Source organism: Bactrocera neohumeralis, chromosome 3 (assembly GCF_024586455.1).
Source record: "Bactrocera neohumeralis isolate Rockhampton chromosome 3, APGP_CSIRO_Bneo_wtdbg2-racon-allhic-juicebox.fasta_v2, whole genome shotgun sequence".
In the NCBI taxonomy this organism is placed as follows: domain Eukaryota; kingdom Metazoa; phylum Arthropoda; class Insecta; order Diptera; family Tephritidae; genus Bactrocera; species Bactrocera neohumeralis.
This window is the reverse complement of record NC_065920.1, coordinates 62,754,659-62,780,855: the sequence shown is the minus strand read 5'-3', so window position 1 is coordinate 62,780,855 and position 26,197 is coordinate 62,754,659. Positions and strand designations below refer to the sequence as shown.

Here is a 26,197-nt window from a genome sequence, read left to right as displayed (position 1 = left end):
ATTAGAGCACCTACCTCACAATTAGCTAAGTTGCCAGCGCTTCAACTTAATTTTCCAAAAGTTGCTTAAGGACCTGAAAAATCATATAACTTGCTTTATACATTTGCTTACAGATATGTATATGTGTGTGTGTGCTGCACATCAATTCTGTGCCTTCACTTTCGTCTTAACAAAATTCGCCTTTCACCTGCATCATTATCCTGCTTTTCTTCTGCGTCGCCACATTCGCATTACGTACACACAAACACACTAGCAACATATATGTAAACAGCAGCTAGCGCTGAAGACTTGTCTACAGCGCTGCCACACCAATGTGCCACTTAGTGTTGCATGCACACTTAGTACATAGATGGCGGTTAAACATGTCGTTGCGTTGTCGTAGCGCAGAAAATTTTAAGTAGCTCGTAATTTACTTCTTTTATGTGCACAACATGCCACAAATGCAAACACGCATACAAAAACAAAACGAAAAGAAAACAAGAACGCACGCACACTTACGCCTCGCTGTCGTTGTACTTGTAAGTAAGGGTTTTATGTGTGTGCGAGCGCGCCACTTACTTGTTAGTTCGTTTGCAAGCCATTGCCTGTCGAGCCAGTGAGTGAGTGAGTGAGTGAGTGCAGAGTGAGTAACACGACAGCATTTACGGGCGCATGTATGCGTTGCACATAAACGTTTTTAATGTTGAATGCCACAAAGTGCAACAGCAACAGCAACAACAACAGCTATGTTGGCACAGTTATGCACCGACACATGCGTGGCGCACACCAACAGCAGGCAGCCAGACACACACACACACACATACACATGCAATCTTGGCACTGTTTGCGTGCCGTTATTTATGTTGGTATTTTTGCGCGCCCGAAAGTATGCTTGCCTGTATATTTGTGTCATCCACATTCGCACTTGGGCGAGATTTATGGATGTCAAAAGTTTTTTTATGTGCGCCAGCAGCCGCAGTGCGCCAACCAACCAAACAGCCAACCAGCGAAATGCTGCCCGAAACCTACTGAACTACTCGTGCGCCGTTCGCTTGCTTCTCACCCGCACGCACCGTCACGGCCGCCCCGCAAATCATCAATTTCTGCTCCGCATTTCACTCATATTGTTGTAGTTGTTGTTGTTATTTTTTTCTGCGTATGTGTTCCATCTTTCATTTCTAGACATTTGGTACTTGAAATGACCCCGCTGCGTCGACTACCACCGCGCTGTGTTGCATGCAACGTTGTTTCTTGCGCTAGTTTGTATGCGTATGTGGCATGTTTTGTGCGTACATAGTTGTGAATGTGTGTGTATTTGTTTGTATTTGTGTATTTTCTGGTTTAAATTGCGCTTTCATAATTTTAACTCTCTGCAAACACTAGATTTCACACACATACACTCACACGCACACGTGTGTGCTTATGGCACTCATGTCTGTAAACATAGACGTGCTGCTATTCGCCTTGTTTGTATGTGTTGTTATTGTTGTTGCATTTGACTTATGTAGCAGAAACGATGACACAGTGAACTGAAACGAAAGTTTGCATGCCGTTGCAAGCGAAAAAATACCGCTAGACGTTGCACTTAAAAGTCGGAAAATTGTTGACTCACCAGAAAGGGTCTCATATTCATCTTCTATACCAACATACATACACACTTATATATTGGTAGTAGGCGTTGCAGATTTTCAGCATATTTTTTGAACTGCTTCTTCTCGTACATATGTATGTATATGCGTAAATATTCCTTCTGAGTCGTTAATTGACCTTCGTGCGTGGCAGTAAAAACTGCCTCATACACCAACATGTGTTCGATTTTTGTGTAAGCAACTCCAATAGTACTAATTATGTGGATATGCGTGTGCATCCTCCTCTTGTCCGCTACCGTTCTTTCATTCTTAGTTCTTGGAGCGCTATTGCGGTCCACTCTTCCATTTTAGCGCAAACCAGTTCTGATCACTGCATGTGACTCACTATGTTATCCTGCGCTTGTTAGTTCTTCTTTGGTAGTTCTCTCCACAGCATACCTCCAGCAGAAGAAAGAGATGTGCTCTGCGTTTTCTGCAGAAGAAATATTATGTTTGGTCAGCGTTGCCAAATTTGTGTAGGAGTTCCCTGAAACAGCCTTAATCCTAAAAGAACTGCGTTAAAAAGAAGCCTATCTCATAGTATTGCCTGTCAATCTAGACTGGTACATTCTTAATTAGCCTCTATGTCCATCTTCTTTTATCGCTTTGTCTGCCCATTGATTTTGCCACTCATCCAGACTTGTCTTTCTCTCCCTTTTGCACTCCTCGGCCGTTAGACACCTACAATAGACTCTACTTAACTCAGAGACTCATAAGACCAGATATGATAGCGATCGCTTCGTGCGACACCGTTCTAAACGTACAGGCAACTCTAAGGGCGTATAACCTGGACACAGCCATTGCCTTATTGACACATGTCGTTTTGATCCAGTGCTTTCTCCTATAAGGGAGCTGTGTATATAAGCATTGGTTGGCTAAATTTAGCTAGCAGAGCTCTCTTACTTTGGCCTGTGCCATGCTTCTCGAAAGGTCTTCAGCACTGTAGCTATATTATCACATGATTTTTCAATGTCCGATCGCCAATGGACATCGGTGAATTTTGCGTTACAACGTTATAGCCATCAATGTTCAGGGGGAACGCTTCTACCGTTTTTTTGCTCGTGATAAGCCTCTGTTTTTTATCGGCTTGCTGCAGCTTAGTTGTCGTGAGTCAGTCTTTAATTTTCGCTGCATGTGATACTATTAGTTGTGATGTGCTGTAGTGTGTTCCTGTATAATGTGATATGACTTATTATAATTTAATATATGTTTGGATTAGATGTGGTTTATTGATGGCTTAAAATAAATTGACTTGATATACTTCAATTTGAGATAATGTGATTCGCTTGGAAAAAATATGATACGATTTGATGTGATCTTGTATGATGTGATATGACATGATACAATTTAATACTTTATGATGTGATTTATTTATATCATGAAATAAAGAGACTTAATAATTTTAATATGAGATGATGTGATGCTATAAGATAAGATGTGATTTGATGTAACTTTTTGATGATGAGAAGTGCCTTCATGTAATTCAATTATAGAAGATATGATTCATTGGGATACTACAAAATATGACGTGATTTGGTGCGACCCCCTATGAGGTGATATGGTTTGACACAATTTAATGTTATATGATGTGAATTATTGAATGTAATGATAGAAGATATGATGTGATTTGATGCAATTTTTTGATGATGAGAAGTGACTTGATTTAATTCATTTTAAGATGATGCGATTTGTTGTGATCCAATTTTTCTATAAGTAAGCACTGATGCGATCCTGTGTGATATGAGACTATGCTATATTATATGATGTGACAAGATGATATGTAAGTCATTTCAATTACTAAAAATTGGAGGTGCTAGACGCATTTAATATAAGATGACTGGCTTGAAGCTACGTCAAATTGAAGTGATTTAATTTAAAGTAATACGAGATGATGTGATTTTATCCTTTCCTATATGAATTAGTGTGACACCAATTATATACAAAGTGCTATATTATGAAATGATATGATGCTGACTTGAAGTAAAATAAGATACGATGTGATTTGATCTTAAATAAAATACAATGAGAAATCTGACGTGAAGTAATTTAATATTATGTGATGTAGTATGAATGGCAAGTGGTTAACTGTTGCGATATCACTTCATTCAATGGCTTATCATCATTGTTTACTCCTTAAGTTGAATTTTAATCTAACATGAATAATCGCTTTCGATGCGCATAACAGAGTATATTAACAAAGTGTTTGCCAACTGCTTTTTTCAATTGTTTTGACATAACATCATGCGATGTTTTCTGGTGTGAGGGAATGTGCTTTGTGGTTTTTATAAGAAACTAAAAGCTGTGCGGATATCTGTTGACGTGTCAATGTTTCGACGACTCAACAGAGAATGTTACGTTAACAGTGAATGTTAAGTTAGCAGTGAATATTGAATTAATAGCGAATGTTAAGTTAATGGTGAATGTTTTGTTGACAATTAATGTAATTTAACAGCGAATGTTAAGTTAACTGTGAATGTTACGTTGACAGAGAATATTAAGTTAACAGCTAATATTATGCTAACAGTGAATGTTAAGTTAATAGGGAATATTAAGTTGACAGTTAATGTTAAGGCAACAGTTAATGTTATGCTAACAGTGAATGTTAAGTTAACACCGAATGTTAATTAACAGCGAATGTCAAGTTAAAAGTAAACAGTAAATGTTAAGTTAGCAGTAAATGTTAAGTTAACAGTGACTGTTAAGTTAACAGTAAATATTAAGAAAGAATATTTAATTAAAAGTCAATGTTAAGTTAACAGTGAATGTTAAGTTATTGTAAACATTAAGTAGCTGCGAAAGGCAAGTTAACAGTGAATGATAGATTAACAGCGAATTAACAGTTAAGTTAAAGTTAATGTTAAGTAATAGTAAACATTAAGTAGAAGTGCATGTTAAGTTAATAGTGAATGTAATGCTAACAGTTAATATAATTTAACAGCGAATGTTAAGTTAACATTGAATGACAAGTTAACAGTGAATGTTAAGTTAATAAATAATTTTAAATTAATAGTGTTAACATTGTTAAAAATTTATTGCAGGTTAACAGTAAATGCTGAGTTAACATTTAATGTTAAGTTAACAGTGAATGTTGAGTTACCGGTAAAGGTTAAGTTATCAGCTGAACAAATTGGTTTTCCTTTTATAAAATTTGATAACAGAAAAATGCTATTCCTTTAAATTCCTGATTCAGTGACAGCGATTTACAACAGTCGTCAACTCGAAATCATTGAAAAATGTTGTTGTTTTATTATTTTCAAAAAAAATTTAAATTTGAGATAAAATCTTTGTAATAACCGATATTGCAACAATTTAATGCTCGTCATTTGAAATTAGTACTGCAAGCTCTACAACAACATTGCCCCACTAAATCGGCTTTAACAAAATTCCTAAAAATAGAAAAGTGATGTGCGCTACTTTCTTCAGCAAAATTAACCTTTTCCATTTCTTTTCACATGTTTCTTGTGCATTTCCAATTTACTTTTCTCATATTTGTTTCGCTCACTTCGTATATTCTTTGCCTAACTATTGCAATGTGACTGCCATATTGGCTTTTGAAATTATTTGTGAAAACTTAAATGAAAACTCGCAAGCCAAGTAACTTTTCGTTGCTTTCGCACAAACGAACAACAGCTTGACGTGCAACAACAAAAATAGCAAACCAAAATCGGTCACAAAGTCGACCAACTGTGTGTTTTTCGCTTTTGTTGTAAGCAGTTAGTATGTACTTGGAGTTTGCTTTGTTTTTGCTTTTTTTTGTGACTAACAACAATGCTTGTTATTGTTCTGGCCGTAACTTGCTCGTATTTTCATTGTTAAATGCCTGCGTGTGTATGTGTATGTTTGCGTGTATTAGTTGGCTTACTGATGTATTTAGGAGCTTCACTTTGTCACTTAGTTGCACATCCAACTCATCGCGAAGTTACCGTTAAACTTTTCAAGTTTTGTGCCTGTGAGTGCGTGTGTGTGTGTGGAAGTTTTATAGATTTTCGGCAATGCCAGTTTGGAAATTTAACTAACTTTTCTGCGTACAAGCAACTAAAATGTGCTTGATAACTGTACTTTGCGCTGTTTATTGCTGCTTGCTGGATGACATTGCTTGTACGTGTGTGTGAGTATGTATTTATGTATGTGTGTGTGTTTACGCTTTCTACCGCTGTGTGAGGTCAACTATATAGTTGATTGTTGGAAATCAGTAAGTAATACTTTAGTCAGAAGTTAGCTTGACAAGTGGAAAAAAATATTCGAAGATACAGTCATGTGATAATGATCGTTCCGAAAACTGATTTCGAAAATTTTGAATTTATTTTGTATTGGAAAAGAGGCTCTTTTCTGATAATCAAGCTATCTAAGTTGACTGATCTATTTTATTGTTGATAATTAGTATGAATAGTTAAGAAATTTTAAAAATTTGTTGAGTTAAAAGAAGAATATAATTTTCGAAATATGTTGAAAAATATTTCAATACTAGAAAATTTATTTTAGACAACATAAACATTTACTGATAACATAACATTCACTGTTAACATAACATTCACTGTAATCTTAACATTCACTGTTAATTTGCACTTCGTGGATACTTAATATTCCCTGTTACTTAACATTAACTGTTACTTAACATTCGCTGTTAACTTAAAATTCACTGTTAACTTGACATTCGCTGCTAAATAATATTCATTGTTACTTAACATTCAATGTTAATAATGTTTAACATTCACTGTTAACCTGAAATTCGCTGTTAAATGACATTAAGTGTACACTATATTTGACGCTATGTCTTTCAGAAGTCAACTCGATCACTGGAAATGATATATTGAGATGTGCAGTCATGTGCAAAATAATATAAACATTTCGAAAGAATTTTTCGAAAAAAAGTTTGGAATTTTTTATCGAACATTTTGGATTTGTGTGTACTGGAACTTCTTATGAAACTCAATCTGCCATTGGCGGCCAATCTATTTTTAATAATGGACAAATTTTTATAAATTTTAGAAAATTTAATTTTTGGAATAAGAAAACAATTTTATTATAGAGATATTCATTTGAGACCCTTTAGCAGCAAAATATTTGATGTTACCCATAAAAAAAGCATTCTCTAATTTTTCAAATACATAAAAATTATTCTGTTTAAAAACATAATTTTGAAAAAAAAAATTTTGAATTATAAAACAAAGCAAAATTTATGTGATTAAAGAAAAACATAAGTTTTTAATTAAAAAAAAAAGTTTTGTAATTATAAAAAAAAATATTTTTTACCGAAACCTTAACATCAAAGACTCGTTGAAGAAAATTTAGAAAAATAGTTGCAGTTATGCAGCTAAAAGACGCATTTTCTCATTTTTCAAAAATTTATAATTCATTGCGGCCAAACTATATTGCCAGTTTGATCTTCATTCTGTACAATAGACGTCAGAAAACGTATATTTGAATTTTAAATATTGATCTCTTCGATTCTTACTGCTAAGTTTTAAAATCAAGTTCTCCTTGAGTGAACTACTCACATTACTCTCTATTAGAAATAGAATTGGTATTTACAATTTAATATAAGAAATTATAATTTTCTTCACATGACTGTACATATATACATATTTCTGCTTATCAGAGTAAAGTATAAACTTATTCAAATCTGAGTTTCGTGCGAACTGCATTCAGCAAGCTCATTCAGTTTGCTTAAGAGAGCATGACTTCAAGCGAAACGCATTTAAATGTTTGGCACAAGAAAATTTCAAAATACAAATGCTAAGGCCAAGCTTTCAAATATGCTTTCATTTCTGCAGTTATTTCTGTGAATGCGCAATACATATGTATATTACGATTTCCAAAGAAAAGTTTTCAATTTAAAATTTATAGCATTCGTAGCTGCGGAGATCACTCACACGCCATGGTGGTCCAAGAATGAAATGCAATTCCTGGTAGCTGTGTTATTGCCATTTTGCTGTGGTTATTGTTTTCGAGGAACCTAGTGCATACTATGAAAACTTGTTTATTTTTGCCTTGTTATATACATATATTCTTGGTATAGAATTATAACGAAACTAGTTGAAGTTTAATGTAAATTATATGTATGTCGAGTGGAGGCAGTGGCAGTGGAGCATATCTAAGCAGATATTTATTTTTAATTTTCAGTAGAGATATGCCTGTTTTATATACCTCTCCTTAAGGTATAAGCCCTGCACAATTCTTTTGAATTTAAAGCAAAAATGTAAAATTCGCTAAAGCAATATATATCGAGGCCACTGCCAACATAGCTTAGCAGATATTTAAAAATCTCTAAAGCGATATTTTTGTTGCAAAGAATTAAAATCAGAAATATTTGAAGGTATTTTTGGTCTGGTATAGTTTGAAAATTGATTGAAAACGGATTGATATATATATTTAATAACAGTATGTTTGTTCTATAAGCTTATCCTCAAGGTGCCTCGAGGGTAAATTCTTAACTGCTGTTTAATATATGGTAGAGAGGTTTTTAAATTGAAATTATAGCTTAAGAGTATAAGTATTAGCCCTTCTTGTAAAGGTCCTCAAACATTTCGAGAGCTGCCCAATGGTACGAAGCTTCATAGCGGTAGCTTCAGTTTAAGACTAATAACTGAAAGAACGATTCGATGAGATGTCTTGAAACATAGACAGTATTTTAGTCAAAATACTTTCAGGTACAGATTTTGATCACTAGATGCTACGATGTGAGCTCCAGCATTACGTCAAGTGTTGTGGTTTGGCAAGTGCGCATTGCCCTTGAAGTCCAGACGCAGGCGAGTCTTTGCAGATTTGTTATTTGAAGAACTACTAAAGACTGCGTTGCTTTCGATGTCAAACAACCGCTCCATAAGTAACAATAGACCTTACGATCATGTTAAACAGCCAACTGATGATACTTGGCTTGCAGCTCCAGGATCTACCGGCTAGGCATCTGCATATCAAAGGTGCCTTGGTAGCTCTGGACGGTATTAATTCCATATGCTTATTTCACCGTTAGGTTGAATCTGATGTGAAGTTTAGGAATTTGACCTATTTAGACAGCTCCAACTCTTTACTACCAAGTTAGGAGTCTCAAGCCCGGAAGAGATCTTCTCTTTATGAAAGGAACGACGCTTGTTTTTAACAGGTTGATGTTTAAACATACCGTACTATTACACAATCCCCTTGCTAGACTTAAGCCCCTTTGGACTATGTCGCAGAGAGCATTCTCAAATTTATCTTGTGCCACTACGACAATGTCATCGTCGTAGTCCAGGCACAGAATCCCATTGTTTGTGAACAGCCCAAGTAGTGCGTCTACGACTAGGGTCCATAGTAGGGGGTTAGAACTCCTCACTCCGGACAGCACCTCGTAGTACCAAGACGAATCTTTCTTTCCCTCACAATGGTTTCAGCTGTGACCGTTATCGTATAAACTAACAATACTGAAATAAAATTCGTAAAATGGTACCCAAATTCATTGGACTGAAAATAGCTTCTATATGACTACAGATTCAAGTGAACGGTTTTTTCAACCTTGGATGCTTACACCCTGTGTTAAAATTTTGTCATCTTCTATATCTAAATAAGACTTTCTAAGTCTCCTATATGAAAAATGTCCCAAGAACTAGTGCTCCATCAAGCAGACTTTAATCCCTTTCACACACACACATACATTTGTACACATGTCATTTTCTAATTGCAATATCTTCTACAACCTTTTCCATGCCACGTCATTAAGCGCTGTACCCCTCCCACTGTTTAATGTGCTTATAAAATGAATGAAATAATTTTTTACATTATCACGTTCCTAATTACAAGTGCACAAAAGTACGACAATACATTCTGTAATCCCACATTTTTCGCCATCCACTTTTATTTGGATGACATGCTTTTACAAGCCACCATTGTTTTTGTTGGCAACGTTATCAACAGCAGTGCAGAGCAGTGCTGTGGTTACTGCACACACACACACATACATACACGCATACAAGCACAACATTGTTATCACCATTTTGCTTTTAAGCGAAAGCCATTGTTTTTTGTAGTTGTTGTTGTTGTTGCTCTTTCTGCTGTTGGGTACATATTTTTATACCGTGTCATCTTTTACGAGTACTCACCACATAACGGCACTACCGACTACTGTATAAGCTTATCCGCCATACTTGTTGGCACTACATATACATATGTGTGTGTGTTATATGTGTGTGAATGTGTGTGTTAGCGATAGTAAAGATGTACAGGCAGTACATGGCGTGTTGCCCTGAATTTTAATTACACCACTGAGACAGCAAAACAACGTCGCACCCTCGATAACAAGCGATAAGTTCAGCCAATCCTTTTATGCTTGACTTTTGTAATGCCTTGCGTATATATATATGTACATATATACACATATATATACATATATACACATATAAATGCGTGTGCGCTTTTTCTTAGTCCTGCCTTACATTTAATCACTTATATAACAATTCATTTGCTTTCTTACAGTTATCGCTTCACACAAATCGCTGTGGATGCGCAGATAAAAACGCCCGGCGGAAAGACTTACGACGTAATATTCATCGGCACAGGTAAGTGAACAAGAGCGAAGGTGCGGTAGTGTGAGAGAGAGAGAGGGAGAAAAAGAAATAAAACGAGAGACTAAAATGAAAAATTGTAATAAAAATAGAAAAAGAGAGAAAGTGCTTGAAATTATGTTGCAACAATGCTGTGACTTTCTAAGGGGTTAGGCTAGCCTAAAGCCCTAGAGAAGACCTAATTTCTACAATTGATTTAGAGAGTGAAGTAGAAGGCATCGGATTAATCTCCTTCAAGTTTTATTGAACATTTATTTGAAAGTAAACAAATCATTTACTGGGCCAATCTACGGAAATCTACTTTTCCAAGAGAACTGCAAATATCCGTATAATACCCTTCACACATACATTTCTTATAGCATAACAGGGTATAAAAATATGTTTATCTGGATTTTGATATGCCAATTTTTATGACAGCTATATGATATAGTAGTCCGATCTGAACAATTACTTCGGAGATTATGCCATTGTCTTGGAAAACATTTGGATAACAATCCTTGTCTAATTTCCAAACTCCAAAAGCTTCTGCTTCCCGTAGTACCAGAATCAAGTTTACGGTCAGACCTCGTAGCCGAAACTACTAACAGTTGAGCATCCATACTGCTGTGGACTGGTGACCTCATACGCACGTTACATGCACACTATTCACACAAAAATCTAACCCTAATTCTCGGTAAGACACCTTCGCAGCCTAAACAATTCACGCGCAAACGACCCTAACTGTTCGACATTCCGACTAGTGGCGATCACACCTCTAACAACTAAACGTCCATTAGTCCACCTAATCATTATACTACCCAGATCCCTAATGTCGGAACACATCGAACATTCTTCAATTACATTCACCCAATCCTCTACCCCCGTCCCTCAAAAACAATCCGACTTATCAGATAGGTTCCTGCGATGCGAAAATCCATTCAGAGACTTATGCTTTGTAAGCAGAGAACCCAGGCTCAGAGAGAATCGAACATAACTCATAAATCACTCGACTGTTAGAACTGCCCTTAAGCAGCATTGTTACCGTTTTTTCCATCGATATGTTCACTCAAAAACCTAAACCCCAAGTATTTACAATTTCCAAAAACTCCAAGTACTAAAAGGAGACTGATATCCTGATAAGAACGAGAATCGATACTGATCTTATCACGAGACTTCAGAAGAGAAACAACTTAGCACTTTTCCACTCGCGTGAAAAATATCTCTCCCAGACGCACTTATTATAAATAGCCTACAGGTATTCCGGAATGAACTTCCACAAGCTTTTTCACATCTCTCCGCTCAAATCAAGACCTGGCGACCGTTTAGATTTAACCAGGACAAAGACGTACCCCAACTCACCATCATCTAACGGAGGGACAGGTACCTCTTCTGCATGAGGTGTCTCCACTGCCGATCTGGGAAATAACGCACCTAGCAGAACCTCCGCACACTCTGTCCACGACCACAACAGAGTGTCACCGACGCGAAGAGAGAATATATCCTCCCTCATATAACTCCGGCGGATCCTATACACCTGAACCTGAAGATATCTTGTCAAATTAAAAAATTTTCCACACAAGGATTGGATCTTAATCAGTCATTTTGTATGACAGCTATATGCTACTTATTGGTCCGATATTGGCGGTTCTTAGAAGTGAGCAGCTTCTTGGGGAGCAAAGAACGTTTGCAAAATTTTAGATCTATATATCAAAAACTGAAGGACCAGATTGCGTATATACATAAGGGCATGGCTGCATCGAATATTCTCGCTACGCTGATCGTGACAAACTTCGTAATATAATAAGTTGCAATCATAACAAAAAAATCGGAAGTAGTTTACTCATAATTTTTAAAAGATATAGTTTTGTTTTAAACTGAAGCTTACTGACCCGAACGCTTCGACACTACAAATAATTGTACAGGGACAACATTTTCTTCACTAATTTAATATACTTTCTTGAAACCAAAGCAAAAAAAAATATTAATTTTTAAATCGTTGACTAGCATAACCCCCAAAGAACTTATAGTGCAGAAGCATAAAAATAATATCTATTTTTTTTTTCATTCCCACAGATCACGGTAAGATTATTAAGTCCGTAAATGCCGAATCGGCCGATTCAGATGCGAAGGTCTCATCGGTGGTGATTGAGGAAATCGATGTGCTGCCGAAGAGTGAACCGATTAGAAACTTGGAAATTGTGCGCACGATGCAATACGGTAAGTTTGATTAATTAAGAAATAAATAAGTAAAAAAAAATTGTTATCAGATACAAACATCTATACATATGTACATAAGTCACAATTCAATCTGTTCATATTCCTGCGACTTAAAGCATATTCAGCCACTGCATGTCAAGCATTGATTACATTTGTCGTACTACGAAGAGACTCATTAAAAGTTGCCACATTTTGTTTAACTTTTTATTATATTGTTTTTGTTTTTTCTTGTTTTTCTTTACTTTTTCCATTTCACAGACCAACCAAAGGACGGCAGCTACGATGACGGAAAATTAATCATTGTCACCGATAGCCAAGTGATTGCAATACAATTGCATCGCTGTCACGATGACAAAATCACCAGCTGTAGGTAAGTGTAAAATGATGCTTGCTTTTTGTTGTTTCTTCACAGTTATGTACTTTGCACCGAGCGCGCGCTCGCGCTATTGTCAGTTACTGCAAAGTCAGTGACACATTGAGTCCGCCAATGGTTAGCCGTTGCATGCTTGTTGGCGCGCAGCAGTTAATTCGTTAAAAAAAAGAGCAATGTAAAGATATGCAGTTGCATATTTTTATTAAGGTGGTCGGGTTGTTTGTGGAATAAATTGTTTTGAGGACATAGTAATGAAAGTGAATAAGCTTATTTCCGAGAAAATTTTCTCAACGCCGAAATGTAGGCAACTTTTTCCAGACAACTATAGTTTTTTTACAGAATTTTCGATCGCGACTTAGAGACCTTTTAAAGCGGTACGTAAAAGTATTTTCGTTGTACTCGAAATATAGTTGAATAAGCTTACTTCCGAAAAAGTTTTGTCAACGCCGAAATGTAGGCAACTTTTTAGATATAACTTAAGATTTTTTAAGGAATTTTCAAGCACGAAGAAGAAACCTTTTAAAGCGGTATAGAGAAGTGTTGCTTGCAATTGAAGTATAGATACTCAAGCTTACTTCCGAGAAAGATTTGCTCAACTCAGAAATGTAGCAATATTTATATACAAGTTAAGTTTTATAGAGGTTTTTTCCATCGCAAATAAAGGACCTTCTAGAGATGTAAAGACAAATGCTTTCTGTTGTCGAAATATAGTTCCATCAGTACGTTTATAAAAAAAATTGTCGAACAAAAATTCGAAAAAGGCTACAAAATATGTATAGAATATTTTTTTTAACTGTTGTTCGAAATTATAAAAAAACATTTTTTTATATAAATATTTAATTAAAGGTTATGCTTAAGCTTGTTGAAAGAAAGAAGTATGCTGATTACTTTTTTTTATTTGGAATTTTTAGATTTTATTGAAGTTAGAGTTTATCAATGTTCCTTTTTTATTTTCATGATTAAATATAACCACAGAAAATTAAACCTAATACCTTTCCTGTTTCACCTTTAAATATCATTAAAATTCAACCTGGTACCTTTATTCATACACCTTTAAATGTCGATAAAAGTATAAATTTTTTTCAAAATTCCAATTTTGTTTTTGAGGAACCCAAACTCCTTAGATTCTTAACAGTAGAAAGTGTGCTATGTTTAGGGATGCTTAAGCCAAGACACAAACCACATTATTTTATATGGTTTTGTTGTTGTAGGAGAATAAATTATTCTCGAAATTGTTTTTTTTTTCTTAGAATATTTTTGAGGCATTAGAAAGCTTTAGAAACGGGTTCGCCCGAATCACCTTAGAAAAAGCTTCAAATTTGTAATTTATCTGAAATTTTGCCTAGCTAAGTCACATGCCTAAATAATAAATAAGATCAGTTTCGGAGAATTTAAATCGAAGATATGTCGAATATCCGTAAAGTTCTGGAGTTAGGAACCCAAACGTCATACATTAATACTTTTGAAAAGTGTGGCCTACATTTCGGTTTTGTTTAGTCAAGTCACATACCGCTTATCTGAGGTAGAGAGATGTTTTTTGTTATATAAGCAAAATTTCTTTTCGAAATTGTATGTTTTGTAAAATGTTTTTAAGATAACATTTTTTCTTCTGATTGATATTCGAGTACTTTTTGTTAACGTCGAACTAACCTTTCGGCGCTACCTTTACGTTGGTAATACTATTATATGAGTTTGCATAGAATTTTGCCTTTTTTGGGCATATGCTAGATAAGTCATATACCTTCAGAATCGCCATAGAAAGTAACGACTGCCGAAACCCCAATAAATTCAAAGCACACACACCGTGGTCTTTGCATAAGAAAGGGCGAAACGATCTCAAGAGTTTCGATTAGACTCCTTTTGTCTAAAAACGACATTCATATTTCGAGGCTATTAAAACAGTTCAAAAACTAAGTTAAATTATGTAAATAGGCTTTCTTGTCATGAAGCCACGAATATTCCCACTTGGGTTGCTTATCCATTATGATGCTCAGAACTCCTAAGTATGAATCAAAAAGACCGCTGTGTATCGACAAAACATCTAGAGTCTGCCACAAATTTATTGGTATACCTTAGTCTGGCGAAAGCTGAACAGTGGATATCCCCTAGTCTAGTATTTCTAATTCATCTTCCTTTTTGGCAAGTTGCGTTCTCCACAATCACCGCGTGAGTTGCCGAGAGACCGTGTTTATTAAGGACGCCTATCATTTCGGCGATGTGAGTCTGGCTTAGAGCTAGCAGTTCAATGAACCTTTCATGTTCCATTCTGAGTCAGAAGGCTTTCGCAGCCCCGCAAGTGTCATAGTCCATAATCAGCAAGCTCAAGACCTTTATAGCAGCTCTGCTATCGAAGTGCATACATACCTTCCTAAAAGTAGCTGAACTTCGGTGAAGCACAGCTACTGCTAACTTTTTGAATGCTACTTCTGCTTGAAAGACACTAAAGTGACTTAGCAGTCTGAAACAGGAGTTGATCGATAACTCATAATGGAAGATTCCCATTCAACCTTCCGCTTGAGCTCCAATCCATCCGTGAAAAACTTTACTGCGCCTCTCATACTATATTTTTTTCAAAGTAATAAAGTGTATTTGATTTTAAAAATCATTACCCTAATGACTACATGACATATACTCCATATTTGTATATATACATATTTCATTATTTATATTTAAATTTTCCATTGTTCACTATTTTCCTCCACTTCACACTCTTTTCATCGCTCCGCCTTGCCAACCAAACCCGCCACAGTGAGTGCGTAGCGCTGCAGGATCCATACTGCGCTTGGGATAAAATTGCTGGAAAATGCCGTTCGCATGGTGCGCCACGTTGGCTGGAAGAGAATTATTTCTATCAGAATGTTGCAACCGGGCAACATGCGGCATGCCCATCAGGTAAGTAATATAGTACAATGTATATTAAAAAGATTTTATAAGTTTGTAATAAAATACATGTAGGCATAAATACATAGTTTACCGTAGACTGATATTTATAAACACACACACAGGTTCCCAGTTGCCACACATTTGCTTTCGCATATACATACAAGTATATTTCGCTTCACGACAGCAACTCTGTCGGGCATATTTCATGCAGCTGACTGCCCTGAAGTTAAATGAAACTCACACATGTAGGTGCTGCATACATATTTAATTCGTGAATATAATCCTATATAAAAGCGAAAAATTCAACAATATTAATTTTTGTTATTCTGTCATTATAACAACGTACATTCCCGGAGTATTGCTCGTGTTACCCTCCTGGCAGAGATTTGGCCGCGTGCCAGATAGTGGCAAATTGCCAAGCTCTGTGCTCAAATTAAATTCCACAGTTGGTGTACAAGCGAAATGAAAAGGAGAAATTTATGAATTTAAGCTGAAAATAAGCGTTATTGTGGTAGTCGCTTGGTAAAGCTTTCAGTTCACTTGAAAGTTCATATAGTATATTTAATTTGTCCATTTGTCTGTATTTTTGAGTGAAGCCTGACAGCTGGTTTGGTTTACATTTTCTCATGCAAAAGGTAGTTGGAATAGGTTAAAAGTCAGATAACTTGGTCATAAGTACTCTCCAATGACTTATCAACATTTTACAAGTATGAAAGTAACATACCGCCACTACAAAACATTGAATCTTCGACCATTACATCGTCTGCTAAGTGTTTCGCCGATATTTTAGTCACTACAGCGCCTTTACCATAGTTGTAAATCAAGTAAGCCAACGTTTTGGAACAAAAAAGTACAAAACATTGAATCTTACATCTTTACACCTTCTGCTGTGTATTTGACCGACATTTTTCTGTAAGTCTTTATTGGTTGAGGTTAAGTAAAGTTAAGAAGCCGACCCTAACAGTGGATCTCACTTCAACGATATTCGCCTCGCTTGGTTTAGGTTAGGTAAAGTTAATATGCTGATCCTAATAGTGGATCTCACTTGAAAAGACTAGAACGCTGGTCCGTTGTGGTACCTAAAACTCCTATATGTATATTTGATCTAACCTAAAACGACGTAGCTTTTTGAGCCTAGAAGAAATTTGTTGAGACGGCAAAAGTCTATTTCGACTATGTCCGCTAGTTCGCCGAAGGTTTTTTTTTTGTTTTTAGTAGGAGGAAGCATCGAAAGCCGGAGCGCGGGACTTTAAACCGCTAAACCTAACCTACTCCCACCCCATGTCTCTCCCACGGGACCACTAGTATTACTTCATAGTTCCCCAAAGGTATGACTACACAAATGTTTCAACCTCAGACTTCCAAAAACTGGCCAGGATCAGTCTTTAAATAGGATCTCACCTTCTTCCTTAATACTTTAAGAACTTACTTCTTACAAGAGCTTAATTGCATTAATATCTATTGGACAATGTCCAGTCTTATTGGACAAAAAATACTTTGCTAAAGGCAAGCAGCTCAGTAGATCTCCTAGGTCAGAAGGATATGACAGTCCCACCGCATCTGTCCACCAACCAACAGCAGCTAAAAGTACGCGATGTCCATAAGCCTTGGTTAATTTGATGAATTTTTTTAAGAAAATTCTTCAATGCGACTAGGCTTACCACAGTCAGTGACCCTATAAAGAATATGCGTATGGTATTAACGATCAGCAGAATGAGCTGAGACGATTTAACCATGTCCATCAGTCTAGTTGTCTGTCCTTATATACGCTCAGTAGTCCCTCAGATTTTAAGATATCGATCTGAAGTTTCCAACAAATCCTTTTCTCCTCAATAACAACCCCATTTTTCATAATCACTGTTACTATAGCAAATAGATGCTATACAAACTGTTAAGGCCGGCTTCTTCAAAATCAAGTTTTTGTATGGAAAACTTTTCATTTAACGTGATATTTTCACGAAATTCAAAAAATCGCCCAATTTTATGAATAGAAACCGTCTTCGATTCTCCATTTTCCTGCTCGTTATCATTCATACATCAGAGGGCATGAGACTGCTTATTTGACCATCTGCTATAGTTTGTTCGATTCACTTCCTTCCAACGCTTGGTGAAACACCGATAGCTAAAGATATTTTGATTTACAGTAGTTTTGATTACAGTCTAAAGCCACACTTATTAGGTCCAATTAGTATGTTGACGGTGGGCTTTAATCTTTCACATAATACGCTCGATAGAAGCTATTATGCAATGTTGAGAAGGCTTTTCCCACGGTATTTGGTGCAGATTGGGTTTTCCTTTTTTTGGATTGGACAGAACACCCTTAAATTCCAGTCGTCGGCATTCTTTCGGCCGACCATATTCTACAAAGAAGCTGTTGCATGTTCCTTATCAGTTCTTCGCCGCCGTATTTGAATAGCTCGACCATCGGCCACAGCCGCTTTGTTGTCCTTCAGACGGTTAATTGCTAATCGAACTTCTTCATGGTCGGGGAATGGAACGTCTGCTCCATCACCATCGATTGGAGAATCGGGTTCGACATCTTCTGGTGCTATGCTTTCTCTGCCATTCAGCAGGCTGGACAGTGTTCCCTACACATTTTAGTATGCGCTGGGCATCAATCACTAGGTAACCTTTGGGGGTTCTACAAGAGTATGCTGCAGTCTTTAAACCTTATGTTACCCCTTTCGGCCAGCTTATCAAACTCTTAGTATTCACGTCGTATCAAAAAAAACACTTCAAAATAAACGTATATACTTTTACATATTTTATATTAACCATTAAGTATTTAAAGTTTTTCTATGAGCATTTATTCACGTATATTTATGAAAATATCCCCGAAAAAAACAAAATAAACTTCCAAGACAATAACAGTTTTTATTTTCTCTTTATTTTCGTATCTATCATTTGTAATCATCTCATTTATGCATTTTCATTTTCAACGCACATTCTTCTTTCGTTTTTCTTTTCGTATCATCACCACACAATAACAACACTAAAATATTGCATATTTAATACATACAAACAAACATCTCGCCATTTGAAATACTATGCCCGCCGTCTCGCCTCTCTTGCACTCTATCATTGCACCGCCTCTATTCTCAGCATACACTCCATTCACATTTGCAGGTAAAATCAATTCCAAGGATGCGAATGTCGGCGAACAGAAAGGCTATCGTGACGATATGGATTTGTTGGATTCACGACGCCAAGGCAAGGATCAGGAGATCATCAATATTATGGGTGATAAGAATTTCGAAGGTAAGATGAAAGCAAACGCTTTTCTTTATTTTTGTTCAAATTTATTGTGCAATGTATAGTAATAATAATAAAAAAACTGGCCCCGAACCCAAGCCCAATCCTTTTTTGTACATATGTAAAAACTTGTATGTGTAATTGTGTTCAATGTAGATAACTTGATATGTATTAGTAAACGCTTTTTTAAACTTGATGTGGGATTATTTATTATTGTGCGCTTAGGGTGGTCCAAATATTTGCTGTTATTTAGTTTTTTTTAAATATTTTTATGCTGTTAGTTGAGTTGAACAGAAGGCAAAACCAGTCAGGCATGTTTGAAGTTTGTCGAAATTTTTTTTTATTAAAAAATTGTTAAAGTTTGTTGACATCCAAAAAACGAGTTGCCAAAAAAATCTATCAAAAAGACAGCCATTGCGTTTTAATAACTTTAACAAAGAATTAAACCGCTAGAAGTGCTCTTCAGAAGTCCTTATACATTGTGACAAAAAAGTTCCAGGAAATTGTAAATAAATTTATTCAGCAATATTTACTTTATCGCGTTCAAAATAAACCGACCGGTCCTCAAAACACTTTTCATACGTACTTTTTGGGATGGCCTTCAGTTCCTTCAGCGAACTTTGTGTCATCTCTTCGATCGACTGAAAACAGATTCCATGGAGCAGCAATTTCAGTTTGGGGAACAAGAAAAAATCACAATCTGGTGAATACATCGATTGATCGATTGTATGTATTGTGTTTTTGGCTTTATATTCGGTCACTTTGGTGGCTCGTAGCGATGGTTCATTATCATCATGTAAAATCCATAAACTGTTCTTCCACAATTTCGGCTGTTTTCGACGGATGTTTTCACGTAAACACCCCAATACGGCGAAATAGAACTCCTTATTGGCCATATGTCCCTCCGGAACAAATTCATGATGCACCAAACCACGATTTCCGAAAAAAAAACTATTGGCATCACCTTGATTTTTGAGCGGCTTTGGCATGGTTATTTTGGTTTCGGTTCGTTTTTTTCCCTCCATTCCGATGATTGTTGACTTTTTTGCATGTCAGACTCATAAGCCCATGTCTCATCGGCAGTTATAATGCTCTCCATGAATCTAAACAAACTTTTTACGGTACACTTTTTGAAAAAATTCAGCTTTATCGGGACGAGTCGAGCAATAACGCGTTTCAAAATATCCACCAAAATCGTTCGAATGAACTCGCGAGAGATGTTGAGCTCTCTATTAATTTGTAAAAATAGTAATTTTTGAAATAATTAATTACAATTAATTTTTTATCACTCTACTTTATTAATTAAATTAATTTTAATTTTTATTAATTAAATTAATTTTAATTAATTAATTTTACAAATTTATTTAAAACTTTAAAATTATTTTTTTTTCAATTTAATTAATTAAGTAATTATAATTATTAAATTAAAATAATTAATTAATTAAAAACAATAAAATAATTAAATTTTCATAAATTTTAAATTAATTTGTAAAAAAATTGTAATTTTTAAAATAATTAATTAAAATTAATTTTTATATCCCACAATTTTTTTCAATTTAATAATTAATTAATTAAATTTACAAAACTTTTACAAAATTAATTATTTTAATGATTAATTAATTTTACCTAAATTTTAAATTAATTTTTAATTAAAATTATAATTAAATAAAATTTATTTTTTATATCCACTACTTTTTTTATTTTGCAAAATTTTAATAAAAGCTTTTATAAAAAACAATTTGGACCACCTTTATATTGCACCACCAACCAACCGCTCGTCTGTGCGGTTAATGATGACAGTGACACAGCTTGTCCGGATTTATGGCACTTTCGCATTTTCTTTGATAGCATTTTATATTAAAGCATGTTGTTGTTGCTTTTTATTGCTATGGTAGTGATACTAAAACTCGTTTACTCCTTGCACACTGCTTGAGAGTGTGTAATTTTTAACGTTTGTTATGCGCTTATACTCTTTTACCTGCATAACCGGTACACACACAGACGCGCACATATAAATGGATATATATAATTGTACTAACACATGCTTGACTAACACCAATATATTTGTTGTTGTTGGCGTCTTATGATGTATTCCTTTGATTTACGTATTTTATTACACTAAGCCGAGGTTGTTTATAAAAATACGTATGTGTATAAGTGTGTGTGTGTGTTGGTATTCATAGCTGTTGTTCTTAAAATGCCGGCATGCACGACTTGACAGCTTGTCTGCTTGGCTGTAACTTATACGTGCATATTTGCCTTTGTTAGTGCATATATAAAGATGTTTTTGTATTTTGTTGTAAAAATATGACTAAGCCACTTGCTTTTATTTGCGTGTGTATGTGTGTGCTTGGCTTTTTCATATGCGCTGCGCTTCGTTGCTTCTAAGCTTTTTGTTATAGTTTATCATATTTTTATTGTTGATATTTATTTGCCATTTTAGACATTTGCAGTTGCATTGATTGGTTTCAGTTCATGTGCTCAATCAAAATTACTGCCACTATATTGTTATAGTTATGTAGATTGATGTGCTCTAGATATACATATGTATGAATCTGTGAGAATACGCATATCTCTATGTATGTTAGAATAAAGCTATTTTTGTTATTGCTTTGTGGTTTTCGAATTTCTATGCGCTTTTATTTGATTAATTTTCTATTCTTAAGCTGATTTTATGGCCTTAATTACGGTTATGTTAAGTTTCATAAAGCATCTCATACATGTAGGTATACATATGTATATATTAGGTCGATAACTACATACTTATATATATATTGCCCTTTTCAAAAAATAGACAATATTCTTAATCAAAATAAAACCTATTAGAAGTTATATCACTTTCCCATCTTTTTGGCAAAAATTAATGTATCAAGCAATTGTTCTAGTATGGCATTCTCATAGACCACAGCAGCTTTCCAACGACTACTTTCCAAATAGTTTTTAAACACCCTCACAAATGACACACGCGGGTCATGATGGCCTGGTGTTTATTCGCCAATGCCCTTATTTTGCAGAAATCGATTGCTTCAAGTGTTACAAGACATCGTCGGCAGCATTAACCAGTAATGGGTTTACCATATTTAGGAAACTCATGACACAGCACAATCTTTTGATCCCATCAAATACAGTGCATTTCTTGACCTCATGCATACTTATTTTTCTTTCCCGTTGATTTGTCTTTTGGCCAAGTTACACATAACATTTTTGGCCGTCCAAAATGTTCTTCATCTTCCAATCCAAAATCACTATAAAGTTTCACTAAAAGACGATAAATTTCGACTGAAATTTTCTTCATACTAAATTAATGAAGAAGAACTTCCCACAGAAGCAGTTTTTCAGGCACAAATTCGATATATTTGAATGAAAAAAAAAATAATATTGCTTGTGCTTCAAATTAATGAGATATGCTGAAGAAGACGGACAAGAACAGTAGCTTTTCAACGCATGCTAGATTGTCTGTATATTAAATAATGGAACAAAGGAACAATAATCAAGTTAGTCTCTGGAAATTGCACTATAATAATAGACCTAATTATTGGTATTTTGGTAAAAGCAATTTTAGGTAGAAAGATATCAAGTATAAAATTCATTACACTGAAGACTTGAAAAATATAACAAATCACTTAGCTCGAGCACATTGAAAAAGTCCAATAAGTTGCTAGGTGCTAGGTGCTAGGTGCTAGTGAAACATGGATGTGAGGTCCTTAATCCTTCGTCTGCAGACTGCGGTGTAGTCTATTAACAGGTGCTCTGGATATACCGGCTCCATGTCGCAGAACCGGCAGTTTGCACAAGAGGTCAGGCCCATGTTGTGGAAGCGCTTCCTGAGTTTGCAGAAGTTGTAACCACACATAAGCCGCCTGGTATGCAGTATGCCTTGAAGTTGTTGGCAATGATCTCCCTGCCTGCTCTTTCTTCATTACGGAGCAGCTCCTTTAGGGTATGGGGATCAACAGTAATGTACGGTTCCGATTCTACCATTCTTGTTGAAACTGTAGAACGGGCAAACCATCACCAGTTCTTTCCCGGCTACATCCTTGTGACCAGACACCCAAATAAGGTACAATTGATTACGATCAGATATGCTGTTCAGCATTACTTTCCCATATTTTTGGCAAAAACTGCAGGGCTAAAAGTGGTTTAACTACTAAAGCGGAGATCGCTTTTAGTGCCGCTAGATTATCGCTGAGTATGGCAATACCTTCGTAACGATAGTTGCGTTGGAGGCTTACCTCTATATATAACATAGACTTTCCCTTATAATCCTTGGAAAACTTCCCAAGGAAATTGAGAGTTTGTTCCATGGTCCTGCGACTCCTGCATCAACTACTCTCTGACGTTTCGAGCCGTCGGTGTACCACTTGATGGTGCTTCCTCTTAGGTGTTGGTCCAGTGTGGAATCATTCCATTCTGTCTTACTGCTGGGGGTAACTTTACATTTCCTAGTGAAGTTTACTTGTTCAGTAATATTGTTCCTTGTCAGAAGGCCAATTGATATTTCATCAGTTATGGCTTTCATCTGCTTGGATGAGACTATCTTCCCTCTGTCAATCCCTTCTGCTGTTATGAGTTATTCCTGAAAGCTGCTAGGTGCAATGACCGAGAAAACGTGCTCGACTCAAATGAGTGATGTCAACCAAAACCTTCGGTATAACTTCATTCAAATTTAACCGATTTTCATAATATTGATATCAGTTTAAAGGTAATCGCTTGGTGCTTATTTCTGGGTTCTAACACTTACGTTGACTTGTAGATATATTGAATGTTTTCAACGCAAAGTGTTATCAGGCTCACATGAACAATTAAAGTGCAGCATTAACTTAAGCAAATATTGACATGAAGTAGATAACTAAAGTCCTGTGGTAGCGCACATTTATGCTCAAAAATTAAGTACAAAGCCTGCAGTGATCAAAACGCTTAATTCGAATGAAATTTAGATAAATAAAGATATTTTGATTTTGGTAAAAGTCACACACACCTCTTTTATGATGATAATATTCTTCGGTTTACTTTCCGATACTCTAACCTTTGCCCTTTCAAAGGCAACCAAAATCATTCAGATCGGTCCATATTTTAGGAAGTTATGGTGTATTTTCGTTTGCCTGTTCTCAGCAACACCCTTGCTGTATAACATTTCTTTTAATGGCGCCTCAAAGCATGCTACATGAATTGACTAAGAAGATTTGCCGCATGCAGATTGAGATGACGTGCGAAAAGTTAGTATAAATTCGCCAAAACTGCACCGATTTTTATGGTATTGGTACCAATTTAAAGTTAATGGCTTGACGCAATTGACTGTTTTGTGTTCATTGTGTTTTCAGAAAATATTTATGCGGTTTTGGGGGAAAAAAAAAACCTTTCATTATTCATTAAATTAGTTCTTTCTGCGAGTTTTTTGTCAATTCAAAATTTTTAAATATTTTTATGTATACAGTAAGCAACTATTTTTCACTCATATTCATTTTTTAGCAAGTTTAGCATTTATTTTTTCAGTGGGTTTCTGCACAAAAATTTTGCTTAGTACTTACCTCTACAATATAAGGATTTTTTTTAATAGAAAGCCTGACAGTAAGTTTTTTTAATACATTATCCATCTCTTAGTTTGAATGTATTATTTTCTATTTTTATATTTTTTTGTTTAAGCAATATCTTTGTATGTATACATATGTATGTACTGCATGTTTTGTAAAATTTTATTAAAACTAAACAAAAAAAAATGTCAAAACTTTTTCGAAAAATATTTTTTTTGCTAGAAAATTACACAAATACATGTAAATACCCTTATTAAACTAAATTAATTTACATTTTCTCCACTTGTATAAATTTTTTTTATAATTTATTTGAATTTTTTTTTTGTAGTTAAGCATTAGCGTTTCCACCTTTACATATGTACCCTCCCAACCATTAAATCTTTTTTTAATACTACCAACTGCACTTACACACGCACACTTTATACCCGTTTGCAATGCAAAATATTAACGTTCAACTTTATTCTCTTCCTTTTTTCTTTTCTTTTTTCTTAATGATTATCAACCAAAACCAAACAAATAAATAAATAAATATATTATATCTTGGCGTTTATCATAATCCACCTCAATGTTACATATTTATGATGTCGTGCGTAACCTAAATAAACTTAACGTTGTTGTTGGTTGCTGTTGCTGTTGCTGTTACATGCATACACTGTTGTTCTTTGGTGTTGGTGTTGGTGTATTGGTATTCTTTTGGTTTTTGTGCGCCCAACACAACATAAATAAACAACAACAACAATACATGCGTTGCTGAAACGTTTGAACACAATGAAAATGCATTATTCATGGTTAACCGCAAATGCGACGAAACCAAAAATTATTACAAAAATTTTAAATAAAAAAATTTAAAAAAAAAACAAATTTCTATAAAAAAACCCAATTAAAATATTTTATGGAAAAAAAATTTCAAAATAAAAAATAACCGAAACTTTTTGAACTTACAAAAAAATTTAAACATTTTTTCAAAACATAAAAACATTAAAAAATAAATTTTATCAAAAATATTTTTTCAAAATATGAAATCAAATTAAAAAAAAAAATTTCAAATTATCAAACAAAAATCTAAAACAAAATTTTAAATTAAAAACCCTTAATAAATTTATAAAATATAAAAATTTCAAATATTTCTTTAAAACAAAAAATTCTAAATCCAAATTTCAATAAAAAATAAACATATATTTTGAAAAAAAAAAAAATTATTTTCAAAATTAAAACAATACGTAAAAATTTTGGAAATGCAAAAACATCAAAATATTTCTCAAAACGTAAAAAATTAATAAAAAAAATTATTAAATATTTTTTTCAAAATAAAAAAACAAAACTCTAAAAAATTTCGAAATTTAAAAAAATTGTTTAAAAAATTTTGAAAATATAAAAAATTTCCAAATATTAAAAAAAAAACATTTAAAATTAATAACAAATTAAATAAAATTAAAAAAATATATACAATTTCAAATATTTGTAAAAATATGCCTATAAAAAACTTTATTACCACGCAATGCATTTCGCCATATTTAACTACTAAAAAAGGTCCACAAATTTCAGCAGATATTATCAATGCGCAGTATACCGTCGAAACGCTCGTTATGGCCGTCTTAGCAGGTTCAATTTTCTCCCTACTAGTGGGCTTCTTTACAGGCTACTTCTGTGGCCGACGCTGTCACAAGGATGAGGATGACAATTTACCATATCCGGATACGGAATATGAGTACTTTGAGCAGCGTCAAAATGTCAATCGGTAAGTGTTATTAATATGTAGTATATATATAGTACATACATATATTTATATTAATATAAGATATTAAAATATTTTACAAG

At 34.7% G+C, this 26,197-nt stretch overlaps 1 protein-coding gene across 7 annotated transcripts in view; it reads left to right on the top strand.

Annotated features, from left to right (window-relative positions):
• The window catches only part of LOC126753357 (semaphorin-1A), a 505,489-nt gene that overhangs the window by 457,995 nt on the left and 21,297 nt on the right, over nt 1–26,197 (top strand). For 2 of the 7 annotated variants that reach the window (XR_007666123.1, XR_007666122.1), the window contains 6 exons: nt 10,056–10,138; nt 12,197–12,340; nt 12,599–12,710; nt 15,463–15,605; nt 18,699–18,854; nt 25,910–26,117. Coding sequence is in view for 1 of the 7 variants with exons in the window: in XM_050464739.1 (XP_050320696.1) it covers nt 10,056–10,138; nt 12,197–12,340; nt 12,599–12,710; nt 15,463–15,605; nt 18,723–18,854; nt 25,928–26,117 (804 nt within the window). In the remaining 6 variants the exon portion in view is untranslated. The remainder of the gene's footprint in view (nt 1–10,055; nt 10,139–12,196; nt 12,341–12,598; nt 12,711–15,462; nt 15,606–18,698; nt 18,855–25,909; nt 26,118–26,197) is intronic. The other 5 variants (XR_007666127.1, XM_050464739.1, XR_007666126.1 and 2 more) reach the window with 4 other exon arrangements.